Genomic DNA, 18753 nt, shown 5'->3' on the forward strand with positions numbered 1-18753 from the left:
CCGCCGCTCTCAGCCCATCGGCCGGCCGCGGGATGCGGCTCTGCTGGGACGCGGTGCGGGAGCCTTGTCCGCTCCGTGCGCTGTAACGGGGGAAATGGCCTCCCCTCCTCCGTGAGCCCTGGCGCTGTTGTTGTGGCAGACCCTGGGCGTTATCTCTGTGGCTGCTCCCGATCTGAGCTCGGTGCCTTTATGCGAGGAGGTACGGGGGAGGTTGGGAATAGCTGCGAAATGCGGCTCGAGCGGCTTGTGTGCTCTGAGCCCCGCTGCGGTCATGGAGCTTGTCTCTGCTGTAGGCTAAACTGCTAAAGTGCCTCTTGGAAACGGTGTTCGTTTTGTTTTGGAAGTTTGTCGAATGCGAACTCCCTGGGTATCTCTAAAACAATATTTATGTATGTGAACGCAGGCAAATCTGGATCCAAAGTCCAGAGCACCCCAACAAAAGCTGGGGGGGATCGCTACATTCCCAACCGCAGCGCTATGCAGATGGAAATGGCCAATTTCCTCCTAACCAAAGAAAATGACCCTGCTGAAAATTCCCCTACCAAGAAGGTGAGCACAGTACTGAGATTCATATGATTGTCACTAAATATCTAATCCTTTGTGACTTGTCACAGAGAAGCAGCCTCTAAAAGCAGGCATGGGGCTGAAGGTCCCCACCAGCTCCACTTCTAGCGCTGGGCCTTTGGGAGCCTGCAAGTGGAACCTGTGCGCAGCCTGCACGTGTGGGCTGAGCACATAGCTGCTCTGCAGAGGTATTTCTTTAAGCACAGGCTTCTGCTTTGGTCTGTGCAGCTTCTGACAGTGGAACTTGGGCTACTGAGACTTTTAAATAGAGGTTACAGAGACCTGTGAGCCTGAGCACTGTGAAACTGCTGGCGCTAGCTATTGTAGGACAATGTCTGCATGGGGAACAATTCTGGAATGTGCACATAGCGCTCTGAAATGTGTTTATGAAGCATTTGGTCCCTTGTGACTATAGCTTTCTGCATGAAAACAGCACTGTGTCCTGCTGATGGTTTCTGAGGAAAAACCTACTTTGAGTTGCCTGTATGCAGCTGAATCCCACAGTGCAACCAAACTGTCTTCTACCAGCTGCAGTTTTGTTTAAAGGTGGTATTTCAAATGAGTCTTGCTGAGGGTAATTTGTTTTTCTAGGAGCAACAGAAATCCTGGGCAGTGAATCTTAATGGCTTTGATGTAGAAGAGGCTAAGATTCTCCGCCTTAGTGGAAAGCCACAGAATGCTCCAGAAGGTATGCAGAGTCAGGGTGGTGCAATGCAGGGTCTGTTTGAGGGACTTAGGTACAGAGATCTCTGTGGGGAACTGCAACACATGTGGCCCTATTTCTGGCCGTGGGAGAGATCAGCTGACTGCATCTCAGAGTTCTTTGCACACTGGAATCTCTCTCAGGTTTCCTGAAGTTCAGGGGTTGGCATAACAGCTGGCATGTTGTTTGTGTGAGGTTTCTCATTGTTTTATAAAAGCTGGGTTATGACTGCCACTTGTTAACTTGTACTGCAGATAACGTATTTTCCTGAAGTCTGCCTGTAAAAGCTTCAAACTTCCTAGGCAAGAAAGTTAATAGCAATAGTCAGTTAAACATGTTCTTGTGAATTGGGAACCACTCCGATTCAGTAATTAATACTGTCAGTAAGGCTATAACACAGTGCTCTGATATCCACATATCTTCTCCAGGGCTTTGTTCTAACTGAAGGGGTTTTCTAGTTGGGTGAATGGTCAGGACGAAGCAGGATATCAAAGCTGTTTCTCTGCACACAGGCTATCAGAATAACCTGAAAGTGCTCTACAGCCAGAAGACTACACCTGCTTCCAGTAGGAAGCATGGTAGATACATTCCCTCAATGCCAGACCGGATCCTGGATGCACCAGAGATTCGCAATGACTACTGTAAGTAGGCTGCAGCGTTGAGATAATTTTGCAGTGGGGCCAACATGGTCTGAACTGAAACTCTCTAATTGGGCTGTTTCAGTTCCTCATGCACCCAGATTGGCATTGTCCAGTTCTTGAGTGTCTTTGTGCTGCCTAGTAGTCCAAAGCACCATGTGGGTGACTTGAATTGGGGCTACTTGACTGGGCATGGTGGATCCCTGGAGGCTGCCCCTTCCCTGCATGCACACGTGGCTGGTGCAGGTGGGAGATATGGCATTCAGCATTAGTGAAAATAGTTCACTTCTGTGCTGTGTGAAGATGTGGGTGGGGCTCTGCATATAAGCACTGTGTCAGCTGCACTGCTCTTCCAAATTGTAGATCTGAATCTCATTGACTGGAGCTCTCAGAACTTCCTGGCAGTGGCTCTGGACAACTGCGTTTATCTGTGGAATCACTCTTCTGGGGAAATCATCCAGCTGCTGCAGATAGAGAATCCAGATGATTACGTATCCTCTCTGTCATGGATTAAAGAAGGAAACTACCTTGCTGTCGGCACAAGAAATGCTGAGGTCCAGGTGAGTGCAGTAAAATGAGAGGTGGTCTACTGTGGGGCCCTGAAACAAAGTCTTGGCTAGCACAGGAAAGATACAGTGTGTTCTGACTTGTCTTTATCCTTAGCACAGGGAAGAAGAGTGTTCTAGGACTAGTTTTTTTTTGTTATGATTCAGTGAATTGCTGCCCATTGTGGGAGCAAAGGGGTGAAGTGGATGACTTGTGACAGAGGCCTGTAGAGAACTTGACACTGATGTGCTTCTCTGCCCGAGAGCAATATTGTCTGAAGGTGCCCTTATGCTCACATCATCATTAGGTAGCACAAATTTTAAGTAGTTTCTTACAGCTCTGTCATCTGCTCTCCAAAAGGCTGTAAGTGACCTTCACTGCAGTGGGAATCCTTACTGTGCTCTTATGACTATTAGTGGTTACAGCCTCTGTCTTGTGATGCTGAGGGTGCTAAGCTAAGACTAGTATAAGGGAAGTGTCCCCACCCACCTGTGGTCAGTGATGAACTTCAGCAGCAAGGCAGACTTTAGGGATATTCTGATGTCTGGAATAACTCTGTTTCGTACATGAGAAATTAATTGCTGTTCCCATACAGAAAAGGTCAAATGCCAGAGCCTGTGTAGTAAAGTTTCCTGGCAAAGCAACAGTGCTGCTGTTCCTTACCAGCTGGGGAATATAATACTCTTGCCTCTCTAGCTATGGGACATACAGCAGCAGAAGCGTCTCCGAAGTATGACCAGCCATTCTTCTCGTGTGGGGTCCCTCAGCTGGAACAGCTACATCCTCTCCAGGTAAAGCTGGGGGTGAAGCAGCTTCCAGCTGCTGGACACAGTCAGTTGTGAAGAAGTTCTGTGGCTGCTCTGCTCATGTCAACAGGCCAGTGATGGTGGTTAACACTGGTTGAAACACAATGGCAAAAAAGGCAGCTTTGCAATAGCACAAAAACAGCTTTTGGTGAAAATGAGCAAGTCTGACACTGCATCTCCTCTCTGCAGTGGGTCACGAACTGGCCACATCCACCACCATGATGTCAGAGTGGCTGAGCACCACGTGGCCACTCTCACTGGCCATACACAAGAAGTGTGCGGACTGAAGTGGTCTCTAGATGGCCGCTACCTGGCCAGTGGTGGCAATGACAACCTGGTGAACATCTGGCCATCTGTCCAGGGAGACAGCGGAGACTTCACTCCTGTACAGACCTTCACTCAGCACCAGGGTGCTGTCAAGGTGAGTGCAGGTCTGCTGTGTGGATAGTGTGGGGACATGTCTGTGTGAAAAGCAGGTGTGTAGCACTTGCTGTAGTCCCTGCCCTGTTGGAGGGAGGCTACCCTGGAGCTGCTGTGGCCCGAGCTTTGGAAGATGCAATAGGGAACAGGCTGCCTTTTGTACTTCTTAAAATGAATTGATTCTTCCTCAGGCTGTGGCATGGTGTCCGTGGCAGTCAAATGTTCTAGCTACTGGAGGTGGAACCAGCGACAGACACATCCGCATCTGGAATGTCTGTTCCGGCACCTGTCTCAGTGCTGTTGATGCCCACTCCCAGGTGAGACAAACATCATGGTGATAAGATTCTTTCTGGCACACATGATGGCTCCTGAGGCCTGGGACAGGTCAGGGAGCCATCAGGGGCTCATCCTTGCTGATGAACATTAGCACAAGTAGCTTGTGTGTCTTCATAGTATTTCTGCCTCTTCACAGGTCTGTTCTATCCTGTGGTCAACAACCTATAAAGAGTTCATTTCAGGCCATGGCTTTGCACAGAATCAGTTAGTGATATGGAAGTACCCAACAATGGCCAAGGTCACTGAACTTCGAGGTAAGCTGGGCTCTTTGCCTGAGGAAGGGAGGGCTGAGGGCAGATTCAGTCCTCAGTTCAAGTAGTCTGTTACTTGTCTAACCTGAAGCACCAATAATAATAAAAAAGTGTCCAGGGACATCCTCTAGAAGCTTACATGCTGCAATTGTAAGCCAAGGCTGTGGCCTCATAAGGCTTCAGTATGTTATGGGGCACTGATGCAGGCTGTTGAGGCTTATGAGGGACACAAGTGCAAGAGATGGGGGGAAACCATGGCTGCACTTAGAATCAGCACAGCCCTGACTGTATTCTTCCTTAGGTCATACTGCCCGAGTTCTGAACTTAACCATGAGCCCAGATGGTGTAACAGTAGCATCTGCAGCTGCTGATGAAACACTGCGGCTTTGGCGCTGTTTTGAGATGGATCCCATAAAGAAGAAAGAAAAAGAGAAGGCAAACAGTGCCAAAAGCAGCATCATTCACCAGGGCATCCGATAAGTGCACAGAGTTGGTGCTGTGGGAAGTTGGAACATGGGCTTACACACTGTACAGTATTTTAAATGTTAATAAACAGCTTTAATTTGCCTTTGCCTTTTAAAGCTGATGGAAGAAAGTGCCATCTGTAGCTTAGATCAATAAGAAACTTCCCTGAGGTTTGTTTTCTGGGCAAGAAGTAGAGCTCTGTTTTTAGGGCCAGCTTACAATGTGGGCTTCACAACTGGCAGCAGTAACTCTTCTCAAGATGAAGTTAGTATCTAGTCTGTGCCTGTAAAGCAAGCTCTCTTCAATCCTTCCTCTAGTAAAGTCATACCGGCAACATCCCCCTCCCTTTGAACATCTTAAACTAAAGGATACAGTGAAACTTTACCTGAGCCCTGAGCAAAGACCACCCTGGCTACAGCTGCCATGCTATTCTGAATGTGGAACTGCATCGTCTGAGGCTGTAGGGCTGCACCAGGGTACTGTGCACCCACCCAGCATGGGCTATCTCGGGAAGCCTGGAGAGCTGTGAATAGCATCTTAGTGTACACAAAGCAGCTTATAGCAAAGCCTATGCAACTCATAGCCTGCTTTCCCCTTCCTTTTCATACAGTGCCATGCTGCACCAGGTTCCATCCACTTCTGCCATTTAAGTGCAATTTAAGCAGACAGAAGCCTTCAAGGGGGGGCAGGTGATAGCATTGTGTGCTGTACCATGGGCAGCAAAGAAGGGCTACACACAATGCTGGTAAAGGGGAGTATGGCATCGCAGCAGCTGCAGAAGGAGGAAGAGGAGGTAGACAGGCAGAGCTTGAGCACAGGAGTGACCCCTGTGCCCAACACCTGTCACCTGGAAGAGCAAAGGAAGGCTAGGGGCAGATGAGGTCAATTTCCCCTCACATGCAAAGCTCAGGGCAGCAAGTGGATCCTACAAGGAAGAACTCACAAGATTAGTTCCCTTCCCAGGCCTGGGCTGCTGCTTTAAGAGCCTTGCCCCAGTGATGGAAGTTAAGGCAAGTTTGCTGCTCTGTGGTTTCCACTACTAAGTCTCACTTGTCATCTATTCCTGGCTCTGGAAAGAAGGCTTTGCATGTCTGAAAGCAGTTTTTCCACCTATCCCAATGTAATAGTGGTTTATCTTACTCAGGGCTTAGCTTGCCTGCGTCCTTCGCACATACCTCCAGAAACTGCTTCTACATGGCTCTTGAAATTCCCCTGAGCATTACTGGAAGGAGATGGGATTACAGTGTTCTTCCCTTGGCCCCATACTGGCCCAGCTGCCCTAGAGGGAAGGAGGGGACTAGGTTCACATGCAAGCCCAGCAACTGCTATATAGGGTGTAAACACAGTTTGGAACTGTCTGCCCCCAACAGGGAATAAATGACTAAGCTCCACAGCCCACCCATGGAAAGATCACAAGCTAATAGGAACAATTGGAGGAAGGGCATACAGAGCACACAGAAGGAGCAGCCCTCTTTCAGAATATCAAGTGTAAGTAGTTTAAACTCCTGTTACTATTTCAGGCAAAAGCAAGGACAGTCCTGTCTTCACTAAGAGCCAGCTAGAAACAGGGAGGGGAAAGGAAGCTAAACAATGGCAGCACTCTGTCTCAGCTGGACTACCTCCTGTTCCAACTGTGAGTTCTGAGCACTGAGCTGATATGCCACCACTTTAGCAAGGACCAGAACTCTCCTCTCAGTCCCTACCCCCAGAACAGCACCAGGGGAAGAATGTCTACAGGGCAGCAGCCTGTCCTCCCTCCTAAGAGATGTGCAGTGAGGCAAGGCAGAAGCAACTGAGCTCTCACCCACACCAAACCCAGCTGCAGGGCTTTGGCTACACTTCCACTAAAGCCCTCCCACACCACAATCGAATCTACAGTGAAACTCACCTGCAGGTCTTCTGGGTTCATGCATTCCTCCTTGCCACATAAGCTGGCTGGCTACCCAGCCCAATGCTCAGGGTTGAGTCAGCACTCGGGGAAGGCAGCACTGACCACTCTGCATAAAAGCCAAACTGTTTCAGCTGGTAAAGGGGAACAGAACCCAGCTGAGGAAGATGCACTGCTATAGCAGGAGCAAGAAAGCAGCAGTGGAAACTATCCTGTCCAGCCTGAAATGCTTTCTGCAGAGACCAGCACTTCAGCATCACTCAAAGATGGCAACAGCTTTAAATAGATTCCTTTCCCTCCTCTTCAGAAAGCATCTGGCTGGCCTCCCTGCTGTTTTCCCCATAACCTGGGTTGCCAGAGTCTCTAATCCCCACTCCACCACAATTCTGCACTAGAGCCAGGACAGGATTTCTGAAAAGCAGCAGCAGCTTCTGCTGGCCCAGGTCCCAGCCCACACCTCTGTTCCACCCCAGCCATTCTTTAACAGGGTGGAGCCACTTTCACAACAGGAGCCTTGATACACTTCCTGCCCTGAGCACCCCTCTACCAAAGCACTTGGAAACAATCTGCCATCTGCTTCATCAGCACAGTACAGCCCTCTCCCCACCAGCACAAACCTGCTACACCAGCTGCTTCTCCCAGCCCTGCCTCCAAAACCACTGGGCAGGACCAAGCAGCTGGAACAGCTTCACAGCACAGCAAGCCAGGAAAACAAAGGGGGCAGAGCCATTTCTCCTTCTGTCTGTTTATTTGTGATAGAAGAGCAGCCCAATCTGACTGGGCCTGGCTCCTTCACCTCATCCTTAAGGCTACTAACATAGCTTTGGTTAGTCAGAGCAGGCAACAAGCACCAGGCCCAGGAGAGCCACTGCACTGCCCTGCTGAATGGCAGAGCACATCTTCACTCAAGCCTAGCAGAATCTGTGAAGGCAAGAGGTGTTTCTCATTACACCATAGCAGAGTATGCTACAACCATTCTCCACTGTGCTCACATCAGGCCAGAGCAGAGCCAGTTCCAGACAGGAGAGCCCAGCAGACAACTCTAGAGGCAATTATTGCTCAAGTCTTGAGTTTGCAGGAATGTAAGTCACCCAAAGCACAGTGAGCTTGGCCTCCCTTACTCCAGAACAAGCCACCAGCTGCTATTCTGGATCACATATAAGCATGGCTAAAAGCACATGCTCAGCACTCCACCCAGGCACAGGAAAGAAATGCAAGGCAACCTGGGCTTATTATATGGTAGAGGCATTTCAGGCTGTCACAACCCCACTTCGTACTAGGCATAAGGCATGTGTATTGTACTGGGCAGCTTTGGGCCTTTAAGTACCCCATATTTGCTGCCCCTACATCCTCCACAGCCACACCTGAGCACAGACACCAGGGCAGGACCCCCTCACCACCACCTGGGTATACAGGGACCACAAGGGACACACAGCATTGTGGCGTGGAACAAAGTGGCACAAGGCATGGTAGAGCAGGAGCACTCACGCTTGAGCTGGCAGCAGCAAGCAACCAGGGACAAGTCACTTCATCCACACAGGCTCTAATGAGCCAGGGAAGAGGAGAGGGCACCAGGACAGGGATCAGTCTCTTCTTTTGGTCCTACTCAGAAGGAAATGGCCCCCAGGCAGAAGGGCCAGATGCAGGCACTTGGGGGAATTCCTTTGGAAACACTGGAATGGGACTGCAGCCCCAAGTTGTGATGCAGGCAGCTGTCTCTCTGTTCAACAACAGTGAGAAACAGCACAAGCCCTCCCAAGAGCAGAAGTTGCCCACAGCTGCTCAGAGCAGAGGGGCTGGGCATGCAGACAGAGGACAGCAGGGCTGGGCACAAGGGTACAACAGTCTGTAGGCACTTGACTTGGCTAGTAGCACCCAGGAGCAGGGGAACAGGTCCCAGCTGCCTCTGCCCCGGGGCTCTCATTGGCTCTGGGAGGGCCAGGCTGCCCTCTAGTTGGCTTTGACCTTGCCGTTGGTGACAGTGCCATTCTCATGGATGCTGCTACCATTGTGCTGGGCTGCTTGCTGAGCCACCCTGGGCAATCGTTTGCCTTTGGTGTAGGACTGGTACCAGAAGTTGGAGAAGAGGATGAAGAAGATGGTCCCATAAATCCAGATAAGGTGGATGAAGATGGGAAACTGGTACTGGCAGCTGGGCATGAAGTAGTACTGGGAGATGTGGACGGAGACGATCACAAACTGTGCCTGGGGAACAAGGCAGAACAGAAACAAATATCTCATGAGAGTTGGCTTAACGATCTCCCACTATATACCTTTTTTCTAAATTAGATCTGTAGTCTCTATGCCCATTCTAAATACAGGTTCTTATAGAGAGGAGCAGCCACCTGTAGCTGGAAGATGCAAGCATGACTTTTAAAGCAGTGTTTGTCTATCACCCTCCCAACACACCTGCAGCCCAGAGACAGCAGGCTGAGCAGTCTCCATGCCCTCACCAGGCTGTTAGGGCTATCAGAGGCCACAGCAGGACAGAGCTGCTAGAAACCCAGAGTGGAACACTGAGAAAGAACTACAGCTCTTGGTTGCATCTTCTATAAGTACAAGCGCTGATCTGCCATTCACATCAGAGGCTGAGGACATACACTACTACTACAGAAGCACCTGGACCTTCTGGTGGATGGCAGGAGTGGGCTGAGGATATTTTTCCCTCTTTGTGGTAAAGCAGTCAACATGAAGTGGCTGACAGACATGGGACAAGTCTGGCACAGACTTACCAGCTGGATGGCTGTGATGTGCTTTTTCCACCACAGGTACTTTTGGAAGGCAGGTCCTGCTGCTGAGAGCCCATAGTAGAAGTACATGACCACATGCACCATGGAATTGATCATGGCATGGAATGATCCCATTCCCCCTGTTAGACACATGTGCACAAGAATAAGTCAATCATCTGCAGCAAAACAGTATTACCAAGAGAAAAATTCCTAGGAGCCCAGCAGTAGTAAAAAAAATGCCTTCCTTGTTTAGCTGATACCAACTCCACCTTTCCTCTGGCCATTTCCTATCTTACCTGGTCCAAACTTTGCTCCCCACCACCAGCTCCAGGGCAGAACAGAGTGATGGAAAAGGTGCAGGAATGTGACCTGTTCATTCTTCTTCCTCAGGACAAAGATGACCTGCAATGAGAGCCCAGCAGCATCAAAGGTCAGCATTCTGGGAGTAGGTGAAATAACCCCAGACCACCACATTAGTGTTTGGTCTCAATGATGCTTCCCCCCCCCCCCTCCCCCCCCAAGATCATTGTAACCACACATTAAGGTACCCCACAGTTTCCAGAGTTATGATAGAAGTAGCCTCTGTGATTGCCAGAGTGATCTCCCCATCAGTGATATCAGATAGAACCACCAGCAGTTCAGACTGTAAGGGCCAAAGGAGGCACCTATCACCTCAAGTACACTGGGCCTCAAATTCCTGCCCAAAGCAGTGATTAAGTTTCCAAGAACAAGGCCTCTCCAGTAACTTACCGTGTCTGTCAGTTCAATGAACTTGGAAAAGACAAACAGCCAAGCAACACTGACCATCTGTAATAGAACAAGTTAACATGAGACCCATGTCAGTCAGAACATGCCCCGTGACCAGATCCCATCAGACAGGAACCCTGGAGTGACACTAAAAGCCAGATACCAAGTCATTTGCCTCAAAGGAGAGGCAGGGAATTTGCTGTCCCGCAAGCACTGAAAGCCATCCCTACTCATGAGAGACAAGAGAACTCACCCTGAGGGCCTTGGGGTCTTGTGAGAAGTCCACAGGGTCACATCGCCAGGTGTACCCAGTAAGCCACCCTGCCATCAGAAACTGCAACAAGAGCAGAGTGAGGTCCAATACACAAGCCACTGCATTTCCCAGCCCTGCTCAAAATACCAGAGAAGAACCCACGAAGCACTCTTCCATGACCCACACAGCCTGCATGGATTGCTTTGTATGTGCCAGACAACCTGCTGGCAACTCACCTCATAGACTATGTAGAGTGAGAGTCCCACCAGGAAGAAGTTATATAGCACCATGAACTTCTTCAGGTTTAAAGGCTTCCTGTTTGCCATTAGCCGGGGACCCAAGGAGAGTACAAAGTAGACATATGCCAGAAGGATGCCCAACACAAGGAACGGGGACTGCATCAGTGGATAATCAGCAATGCGGGGGTCTGTGGAGAAAGCCAAGGTACACAGCAGTCAGCATCCCAACCCCGATCTGCTAACAGCAGTGATAACACCAGAATAAAGTGAAGGACATGAAAACCCCATTCTCCAAGGACAGGAGTACAGGCAAGGGGCATCCTGGTAACAGAGACTGGAGAACCCAGCAAAGCTGTATAAAATACAGCCTGAAGCTGTGCTTCAGAGCTGCCTGGAGGAGGGCACAAATGCCCCAATAGACACTGAGGCAAGACAGTCTCAGGTAGCCTAAAAACCCCAGAGCTGCACTTATATTAGGGCAGAACACGGCTAGACCTGCGTTATATCAGATATGTCAGAACACACCCCCAGGCCTGTGGCAGCACAGCACATAATGCCACCCACCCTGCATCTGCATAGAGCCACTTACCTGCTTTCTTCATGAAGTCCTGATACATAGTCACAATCCCCTCCATGGTAGTGGCAGTATGTCTGTGGAGAGAGGAAGGGCAGATCAGGCAGCGGTTGACCCAGGAAGGCAGCTTGCAGAGCACAGCCCTACACAACATCACATCTTGAGCTCAGCTTCAGGGGTCCTGTCATGATTACCTGGTTGTCGTTACTTCCAACTGATTATAAACAAGCATCCAGTGAAGCCATGCACCTCCTACTCTTCCATGAACCTGATCCTGTCTCCTCAGCTCTGCTGGAAACCACTTCATCTATCACCTGCAGTTCTTCCAAGGCAGATTCTAACATTTCATTTAAGGAAGCTTCCAGCCCAAGCACCGCATCTACATCTCCTTGATCTTATTCTTGCTGTAACACGCTCAAGTGTTAACACCGCTCACAGCCATGATGTTGCAGAGCAGAAATCCCATCCATCCTATCCCTTCCTCCAAGAGGCACAGGAATCACTTCACGAACACGGGCCTGGAGAAATGGGTCCCCCCCCATGGCAGACTCCCTGGAGGATTACTGCTGCCACCATCAGGAAGCACATGCTGATTCAAGCTACAGCTGAGAGGCTGAAGTGACCTTTTTTCCCACCAGGGAGCATCCAGTAGCAGTCACACCAGCATCCCTCCTTCAAGTTTGACCAGGCAGGACAGCAGCAAGCACCACACAAGGCTACGAAGCACCAAAATGGCATCAATCATAGTGGCCTGCTATTTGCCTTCCCATTCACCACTTAAGACAGCAAGTCTGTACCACCACAGCAGCAGTGCTAGCTCTGTGCTCACCCATTCACACCCTGCTCCACTGAACTGGGTAGTGCCACTTACCTCCCTCCAACAAGCCCTTTCAGATCACTGCCTAAAGTACCCCTTCAAGTGAGGCTGCAGAGCAGCCAGCACCCCCAGAGACCCCAGGAACCTTTGTTGGCAACAGAGAAGGCACTTCCAGGCACTAAGATTATCCCTCTCCACACTTAACAGAAGCCAGAAAAGCATAGCAGGAACTACAGCATCCTTGAAAGCTACTTAAGGCTTCTGCTGTGGGAAGGACAGTAAGCACAGATCTTGAAAGTCACTGAGCTTTAAGCTGCTCTCACAAGAGAGAGAGAGCACGCAAGCTCCAAACTTGTCTGTTGAGTTTCAGACTTTGACCACAACGTCCAGCTACACCTCTATTTGCTAGATTGAGTAGCCCTCAAGTGTTAGTTCCCAGCACAGGTACCTGACTTTTCAAGCTCGGTGTTTATCTTATCAAGCTGAGTGAGTCAGTCTTAGTAAAGACATAAGACTTCTGTGGAGCACTTGCCTGTTTGGGGCAGGCTGGGATATGATAGTATCAAAGGCACCTACAAGCTCAGAGCTACATCTCACACTCCTAAGAGAGAAACAAGCTTAGAAGCTACAGATTACACTTCTCAACCAAATGCAGGGAGAAAAGGCACTGGTCTTGTCCTGAACAGAGGCTCTGGGCACACACCAGGATTTCTACCAGAGTAGAACTAGAAGGATTATGCTACAAATCTTATGGAAAGAATGCATGAGTTTTTCCCTCAGCAGCAGGATATTGTTCTGTTTAATAGAGCTAATAGCAGCCACATTTTTAGGGACTCCAAGGTCCTTGAGTCTTTGCAAGATCTGGTATCCACACTGGCATGCTGCATGGTCCTGAAAGCAGAGACCAAAGCCTACCTTGCTCAGTAAGCAGATGCAAGTAAGTCTCACTCACTTCCACCTCCTGAAAGGTAGCCATGGCCTTCAGATGGAGCTGCAGAAGGGTGATTGTAGAGCAGACCCAAGCCTTACTTTCTGCCAGGCAAGAGGATGTGAAATGCATTGGCCTTCCTGAGTCACAAGGGCTCCATGCTGTCCCACACTGGAAAGCCAAAGGGCTTGCAAGTCTCCAGGTGCCTCATCCCTCCACACAACACCAACACTTCAGGTCTCTCTGCACATTGAGAGGATTTAGTATTCAGTCAGGCATCTGCTCTTACCATGCTACCCTACACAACATACCATAGGAGTCTACAGCACACAGGTTAGTACAGAAGAAATAGTTGATCTCCTCTGACTCCAAGATCCTGGTCCTCTTGTGCAAGAAACTGGGAGGAGACTGGAGATCCCAAACTGAACCTTGATTAGCTCAAAGGAAGTTAAGAAACAGGTTCGAGCTTCCCAAAGCACCTTGGGGCACAAACACACCCCACACGCTGCCTGAAGGCCTTGCAACACATCTGCTTCCACCACTCACCAACAGGTTATCACTTCTATCTCAGGGGAAGTTTCATTTGCAGGCTAGAGCAGCAGGCCAAATTCTGTCCCAGTAACCAGTACTGAGGATTAGATGCTTACTTACACTAAGTGTGTACACTGCAGATTTCCAGCAAGCTATGCAGCCAATTTGTGCTATTTCAGCAAGAACTACAAGGCCCTTTATAACAAGACCCAGCAGCCTGACCACAGCATTGTGAACCAGTGACAGGCAACAGCTCAACCCGTGTAACTTTACCTCACAGAGCACACACACCTTTCAGAACACTTATCTTTCACCATACAGCAACTATCACAAGCAACAGGGCGAGCTCCAGCAGCCTAGTAGCCAGCACTCGCATTTCATCAGTACTCAAGTCAGAAATCACTCTCATAACAGGCAAGAAGGCAAGCCACCATAATCTCCCCACTAGTTTAATTACAGACAGCACTAAAACTGTCTGGCTGGTGACTGCAGAGCTGGCCTCGCTGAACTGGCTATGGCAGGCTTGGTCCCCATGAGGCTCCCAAGGGATCAGCAACCCTCGAAGGTCAGGAGATAACCAACTGACTGGATAACAAGCCAACCCTCATCCCTGACCTACAGGCTGGCAGCAAGGCTTGTTGACTGCTGCTGAACTCCACAACCCCAGGGAAAAAAGCCTCCTTCAAAGCTCATCCTCCCCCAGCTCTACCCCAGCACAGCAAAAACACCTGTCCAACCTCTCAGAGCTCTGGACCCCAAAGGGGTCTGGCAGTGTCTGTGCACACTTCAAGTGCTTAGAGCCCATATTTCCCAGCAGGGCCATGGGGATCTACAGTTCAGAAAACCTGCTGATGGCAGCTGCTACTGCAGAACAGGACTGAGCACCCCAGAACATAGCAACTTTGAAGCACACACACAAGGCATCACAAGCTGGTACCTCCAACCGTCACCTACAGCAGCCAGCTCCAGCATGAGCTCTCCTTAGCTTATATGCAAGTGAACTCATCAAGATGAGCACAACAGCATCTGCCCAACATAAAACAATAGCAACCAGAGACTAGGCAGCAGGAATTTGGGCATCCCTGATCAGCAGCACCCTGCTCTCTATGAGATCTGAAGGGGAGCTGCTGAAAGACTGAGGTTTACCATGAAGCAGTGAGAACTGGATTTTCTCCCTCTGCAGCTTCGTCTCCAGGAGGAAGAGAGGACAATACAGTGCACACTCAGTTTAATACACAGCATCTTGGGAAGAAAGCTCAAGCACATACAGCAGAGAGCATCCAACAGGAGAGCTGTATTTAAGAATACGGTGGTACACTGAATGATCTCAGCCATCGTGTGAAGACTCAATAGGAACATGGCTGTCCACATGCTGAAGTCAAATCTCCCCCCCCTTCCTGTTCCCCAAGAGAAATGAGAATCTAAGAAAAACGCCTGAGCCCCAAGTCACAGGGCAAAGAACACCAGCCTGGCACAAGAGCACAAGATGCTACACTTCAGATGCGGAAAACAAAGCCAAGAGACTTGGGTACAGTAAGAGAACAGAGCTGCCCTAGCCTGACACCTTGGCTCTGAGGACTGGTGACAGATGGACTGACCAGGGTCTAATGACAACTAGTCCCAGATCTCCTAGCCCAAGTGTCAGCACAAAGCTTCCTGGTGAACTCTGTAGTTAACACCATCAGATGAGATCCTATTTGAATCACACATTCGTTACTTCCTCTGGTTCAGCTATTTCATGCTGAACAAAAAAGGACATTGCTTACAGCCTGAAAAGAGACGGTCAGCATCAGCATACTTTCATGTCAATACAGAAGAGTTGTGTTCCTAGTGAAGGGGCTAACTCTTAAGCCCTTGCTATGCAACAGCTCTGGCAACACTGTTGCTGCTGCCACTACTGGAGATGAGTTGGCCAAGCACTGCTCCTTAGACATCAGCTCCAAGCAGCATAATGTGATTGACCTGTCTGGAGCCGAGCAGTTTCCTAATCCTCAGCAGGTGGGTGTTAACACCATACACTCTCCAGTAGAGGCTGTAAAACCTTTAGGCTTTTAGACAGCATCTTATAAAGATTACACCCTCTCTTTCCCATGCGTGCTAGAAGGAAGAAATGAGAGGAGACTCCCAGACTAGCAGGCAACCTGCAGAGTCTGGGTAGTCATCAGATGCCCCCAAGCTTACAGGGGAAAGAACAAGCAGCAATAGGGCTCAGTAACCTTGTGCAGAAAATTCTCAGAAAAACAACTTGCAGTGAGAGGCCTGTATCCAAACATGTTTTTTTCCCCAGGGACAGCATCTTCCTGAACTGACCAAGCAAGCTGTCAGAGTAGGCTTATTCTTTATCATACCCAACAATGGTGACTCCATGTTCAGGCTATCAGTACAGAGGAGAGCTGTCAAAGAGGCAACACTGGAAGAAACTTTAACACTGCAAGGAACAAGAGTGAAGGAATAAGAAACTGGGCAAAACTTCTTTAGAAATAAAAGCAACGTTGTCACAGTGACCGTGTTACACTCGCATAGTACAAGATGAGGCAGAGATGGCTGGACTACCTATCTGAAAAAAATGGCACACAGCAGCCCTACATGGTACATAGCAAAGAGCACCCAAAGAATAGAATTAAGTAGGTGATGAAGGAGGACACACAGACCAAGATGGGCTGATCCCAACACCTACTACTAGAAGTAGGTCAAAGCCCTCTGGCAGAGGAACACTGATCACCCCTATCTGCATGTGGGATGGGCACAATACCAGGGTGCTCATCTCTGTGGCTTTCATGATCATGCAAATGCCTCACAAGAGGGCTCCAAACCCATTCCCACAGTGTCTGTAATCATTACACAGTAATAACCAGTGTGCTGTCCCATCCAGGCATGAGCACTAATTGGACAGGGACACTAAAACAAGATGGATATTTGAAGTCTACAAAGCAAGCAGCAGAAAGACTCTTGAAATCACTCTAATAGCTCTGCCCTGACTATTCAAAAAGCCCATTACAAACTCAGAGCCACTTCTCACCCACGGAAGGGTTCACTGACTACAATTTACCACACCATCAGCTTTGGGCCTCCCTACTCCCTGCACAAAGGGCAGCACAGTCACACAACCACCTTCAAACAAGAAGAGTTACGTTCACTGGCAATACTAGAGGTGCCAGAGACTCCAGCATCATCATAGCTGTACAACAGAGCTCAATAGCCCTAAGGCATAACAGGTGGCACCTTTAACAGGGTTTATGAGCATGAGGCCTCATTATCTCCACAGGTGCAGATTGATCACTGAAAGCCAAGTCTACTGCTTCTCCCACTTGTCCCATACAGAGAAGGAAAGCCTCTTAGGACTAAGTAGAAGCAGCATGGGATATAACTCCCTATGTATACAGAACAAGTCTATTAGCAAACCACGAGCAAGTGGTTTATTAGATCAGTGCTCACAGACTAAGAGCACACCATGCAAAGCTGGAGAATTTGCTGCCTCAGTGACCGCTTATGACCTGATTTGTCCTACAAGGGAATGATCAACCTGAAATTAAACAAACTCCAAAGAAGAATCAAGAATTACCAGGCCCAGTTAGCATCCCCACAAAACTGCAGTCCCAGATACAGCCAGACACAGGCCTGTTGTTGTGGAAAGGCTGAGGCAGGGAGTTGACAGCTACAGCCTGTCATCTCTGAGCAACAGCAGCCTCACAGCTCCTGGGGACCAGCTCCTCCCTGCAGGAGCTCAGGCTGCCTCACCTGTTTGACTGGCAGGAACCAGACTTTCCAGCCCACATACTCCCACCACCTGACAGCAGGGCACACTGTAGCACAAATTCAGCACAAAAGCATAGAAACAGGCAAAATCTCTTGGGTCATCTCAGGTACCATTCCCAATACCTCTTGAAGCTCATTCCTAAAGGATCACAGCCCAAGAGCTGTGAGAACAAACTGCTCACCTCCACTCTATGACAACAGTGCGGAGTCAATCACACAGTAATGCAAAAAAACAGAATCAGAGCATCATGGAGATGTAAAGCTTTTCTCCATCATGAAAAAACAGATCCCTTGTTTTCATCTAAAAAAAAAAAACATGCTTCAAGACAACTCTAGGTCAGAATGATTTTATTGCCTCTTCTGAGCCCATTCTGTCAGTTTTACTAGAACTAAATCATATTCCTGTCCCAGAGGGCCATACAAGCGCTCCATAACTAATAGACTTACAGGGAAACAGAGACAAGAACACTATGCAGGGCAGGAGCACAGAGGCCTGGGCTGTGTGGGTGGCATGGCTTAATCCCTACACTAAGATGCAGCAAGGAGAGTCTACTGCAACAGCTGGCATCATGCTGCATCTCAAAGGAATTTGTTGTCAGCAGCAGCTCACACCCACAAGCTGAAGGGGCTCATCTCTTTGAAGAAGATAAGGATACGGGAGCCTCAGTCAAGCCCCAAGGGCTCAGTCAACTGTTTGACTCTGTAAGCCATCCTTAAGAAGCCACCCAGCAGGTCTGGTGGGAAGGTCAGCTCCATCCACTTAGGAATCTGCCCTGGCTGCATTCTAGCAGAAGAGAAGGTGGACAATTTTGGGCAGCACCGCAGGATGGATGCATTGCTGCATAGACAGCCCTGGCATGGGGATGAGATGCTCTGAGGGATGCACTAGCAGCAAAGTACCTTGTGTTATCCCACACTGCCCACCAAACAAATGCATGAGCCTCCACCTGGGAGTCACCTCACTTCCTCCCACCCTCCAGAACCAATGCATACAGCCAGTGGGACAGCATCAAGCAGCCCCTCTGCACTGCTCCAACAGCAGTTGCGGAAAAGAGTCCATACACTGAGGCACACAGACTGCCTCCCCACTTGTCAGAGCATCCTTACATTTACATTGCCTCATCAGGCCTTGTGAAATCAAACCTGCAGCTTCACCAACACTGTGTATCACCACCTAAGGCCCATGTACATGAAATACAGATCAAGCCCAGCACTGCCTACAGGAAGTCAGATAGATGACCATTTGGCCACAGTTATTGCAGTTGTGCAGCACACACAGACCTCATGCACAACAGCCTGAGTACTGCTGCCACCAAGAAGGTGACAGGGACCTCCTCCCACCGGCATTCCAGAGCAAGGGCCAGAGGGAGGACCGGCACCTACACCAGCCGGCGCTCAAAGCTAACATTGTGCTCCCGGCAGAGGCCTGGTACTGCCATCCTGACCGGAGGAGGAGGGCAGAGGAATCTCTCAATGGCACATTGATGCTGAGGGCTACGTAGGAGAACGCTCCCCAGCCTCCGTGCTGCCGGCGGAGGCCGCTCACGCTTCACTGCGAGGAA

At 49.5% G+C, this 18753-nt stretch overlaps 3 protein-coding genes across 3 annotated transcripts in view; 1 reads left to right on the top strand and 2 right to left on the bottom strand.

Annotated features, from left to right (window-relative positions):
• MED8 (mediator complex subunit 8) overlaps window positions 1-273 on the bottom strand; it is a 9257-nt gene extending 8984 nt beyond the window's left edge. The window contains exon 1 of the mRNA XM_031554846.1: window positions 204-273. Coding sequence (XP_031410706.1) covers window positions 204-273 — 70 coding nt within the window. The remainder of the gene's footprint in view (window positions 1-203) is intronic.
• A 99-nt stretch (window positions 274-372) lies between these two features.
• Window positions 373-4845, top strand: CDC20 (cell division cycle 20). Its single transcript, XM_010716218.3, has 9 exons — window positions 373-549; window positions 1156-1252; window positions 1780-1908; window positions 2269-2465; window positions 3148-3242; window positions 3447-3678; window positions 3869-3994; window positions 4150-4267; window positions 4566-4845. Exons 1-9 carry the CDS (start codon window positions 388-390, stop codon window positions 4742-4744), a joined length of 1335 nt encoding a protein of 444 aa, XP_010714520.1. The 5' UTR covers window positions 373-387; the 3' UTR covers window positions 4745-4845.
• Window positions 4846-5182: 337 nt separating this feature from the next.
• ELOVL1 (ELOVL fatty acid elongase 1) lies at window positions 5183-11283 on the bottom strand. Its single transcript, XM_010716219.3, has 7 exons — window positions 11175-11283; window positions 10583-10773; window positions 10347-10427; window positions 10097-10153; window positions 9643-9748; window positions 9350-9486; window positions 5183-8822 (listed from the first exon to the last, which is right to left on the bottom strand). The coding sequence occupies exons 1-7, from the start codon at window positions 11218-11220 to the stop codon at window positions 8568-8570; spliced, it is 873 nt and encodes a 290-aa protein (XP_010714521.1). The 5' UTR covers window positions 11221-11283; the 3' UTR covers window positions 5183-8567.
• Between the last annotated feature and the right edge of the window lie 7470 nt (window positions 11284-18753).

Source organism: Meleagris gallopavo, chromosome 10 (genome assembly GCF_000146605.3).
Source record: "Meleagris gallopavo isolate NT-WF06-2002-E0010 breed Aviagen turkey brand Nicholas breeding stock chromosome 10, Turkey_5.1, whole genome shotgun sequence".
In the NCBI taxonomy this organism is placed as follows: Eukaryota; Metazoa; Chordata; class Aves; order Galliformes; family Phasianidae; genus Meleagris; species Meleagris gallopavo.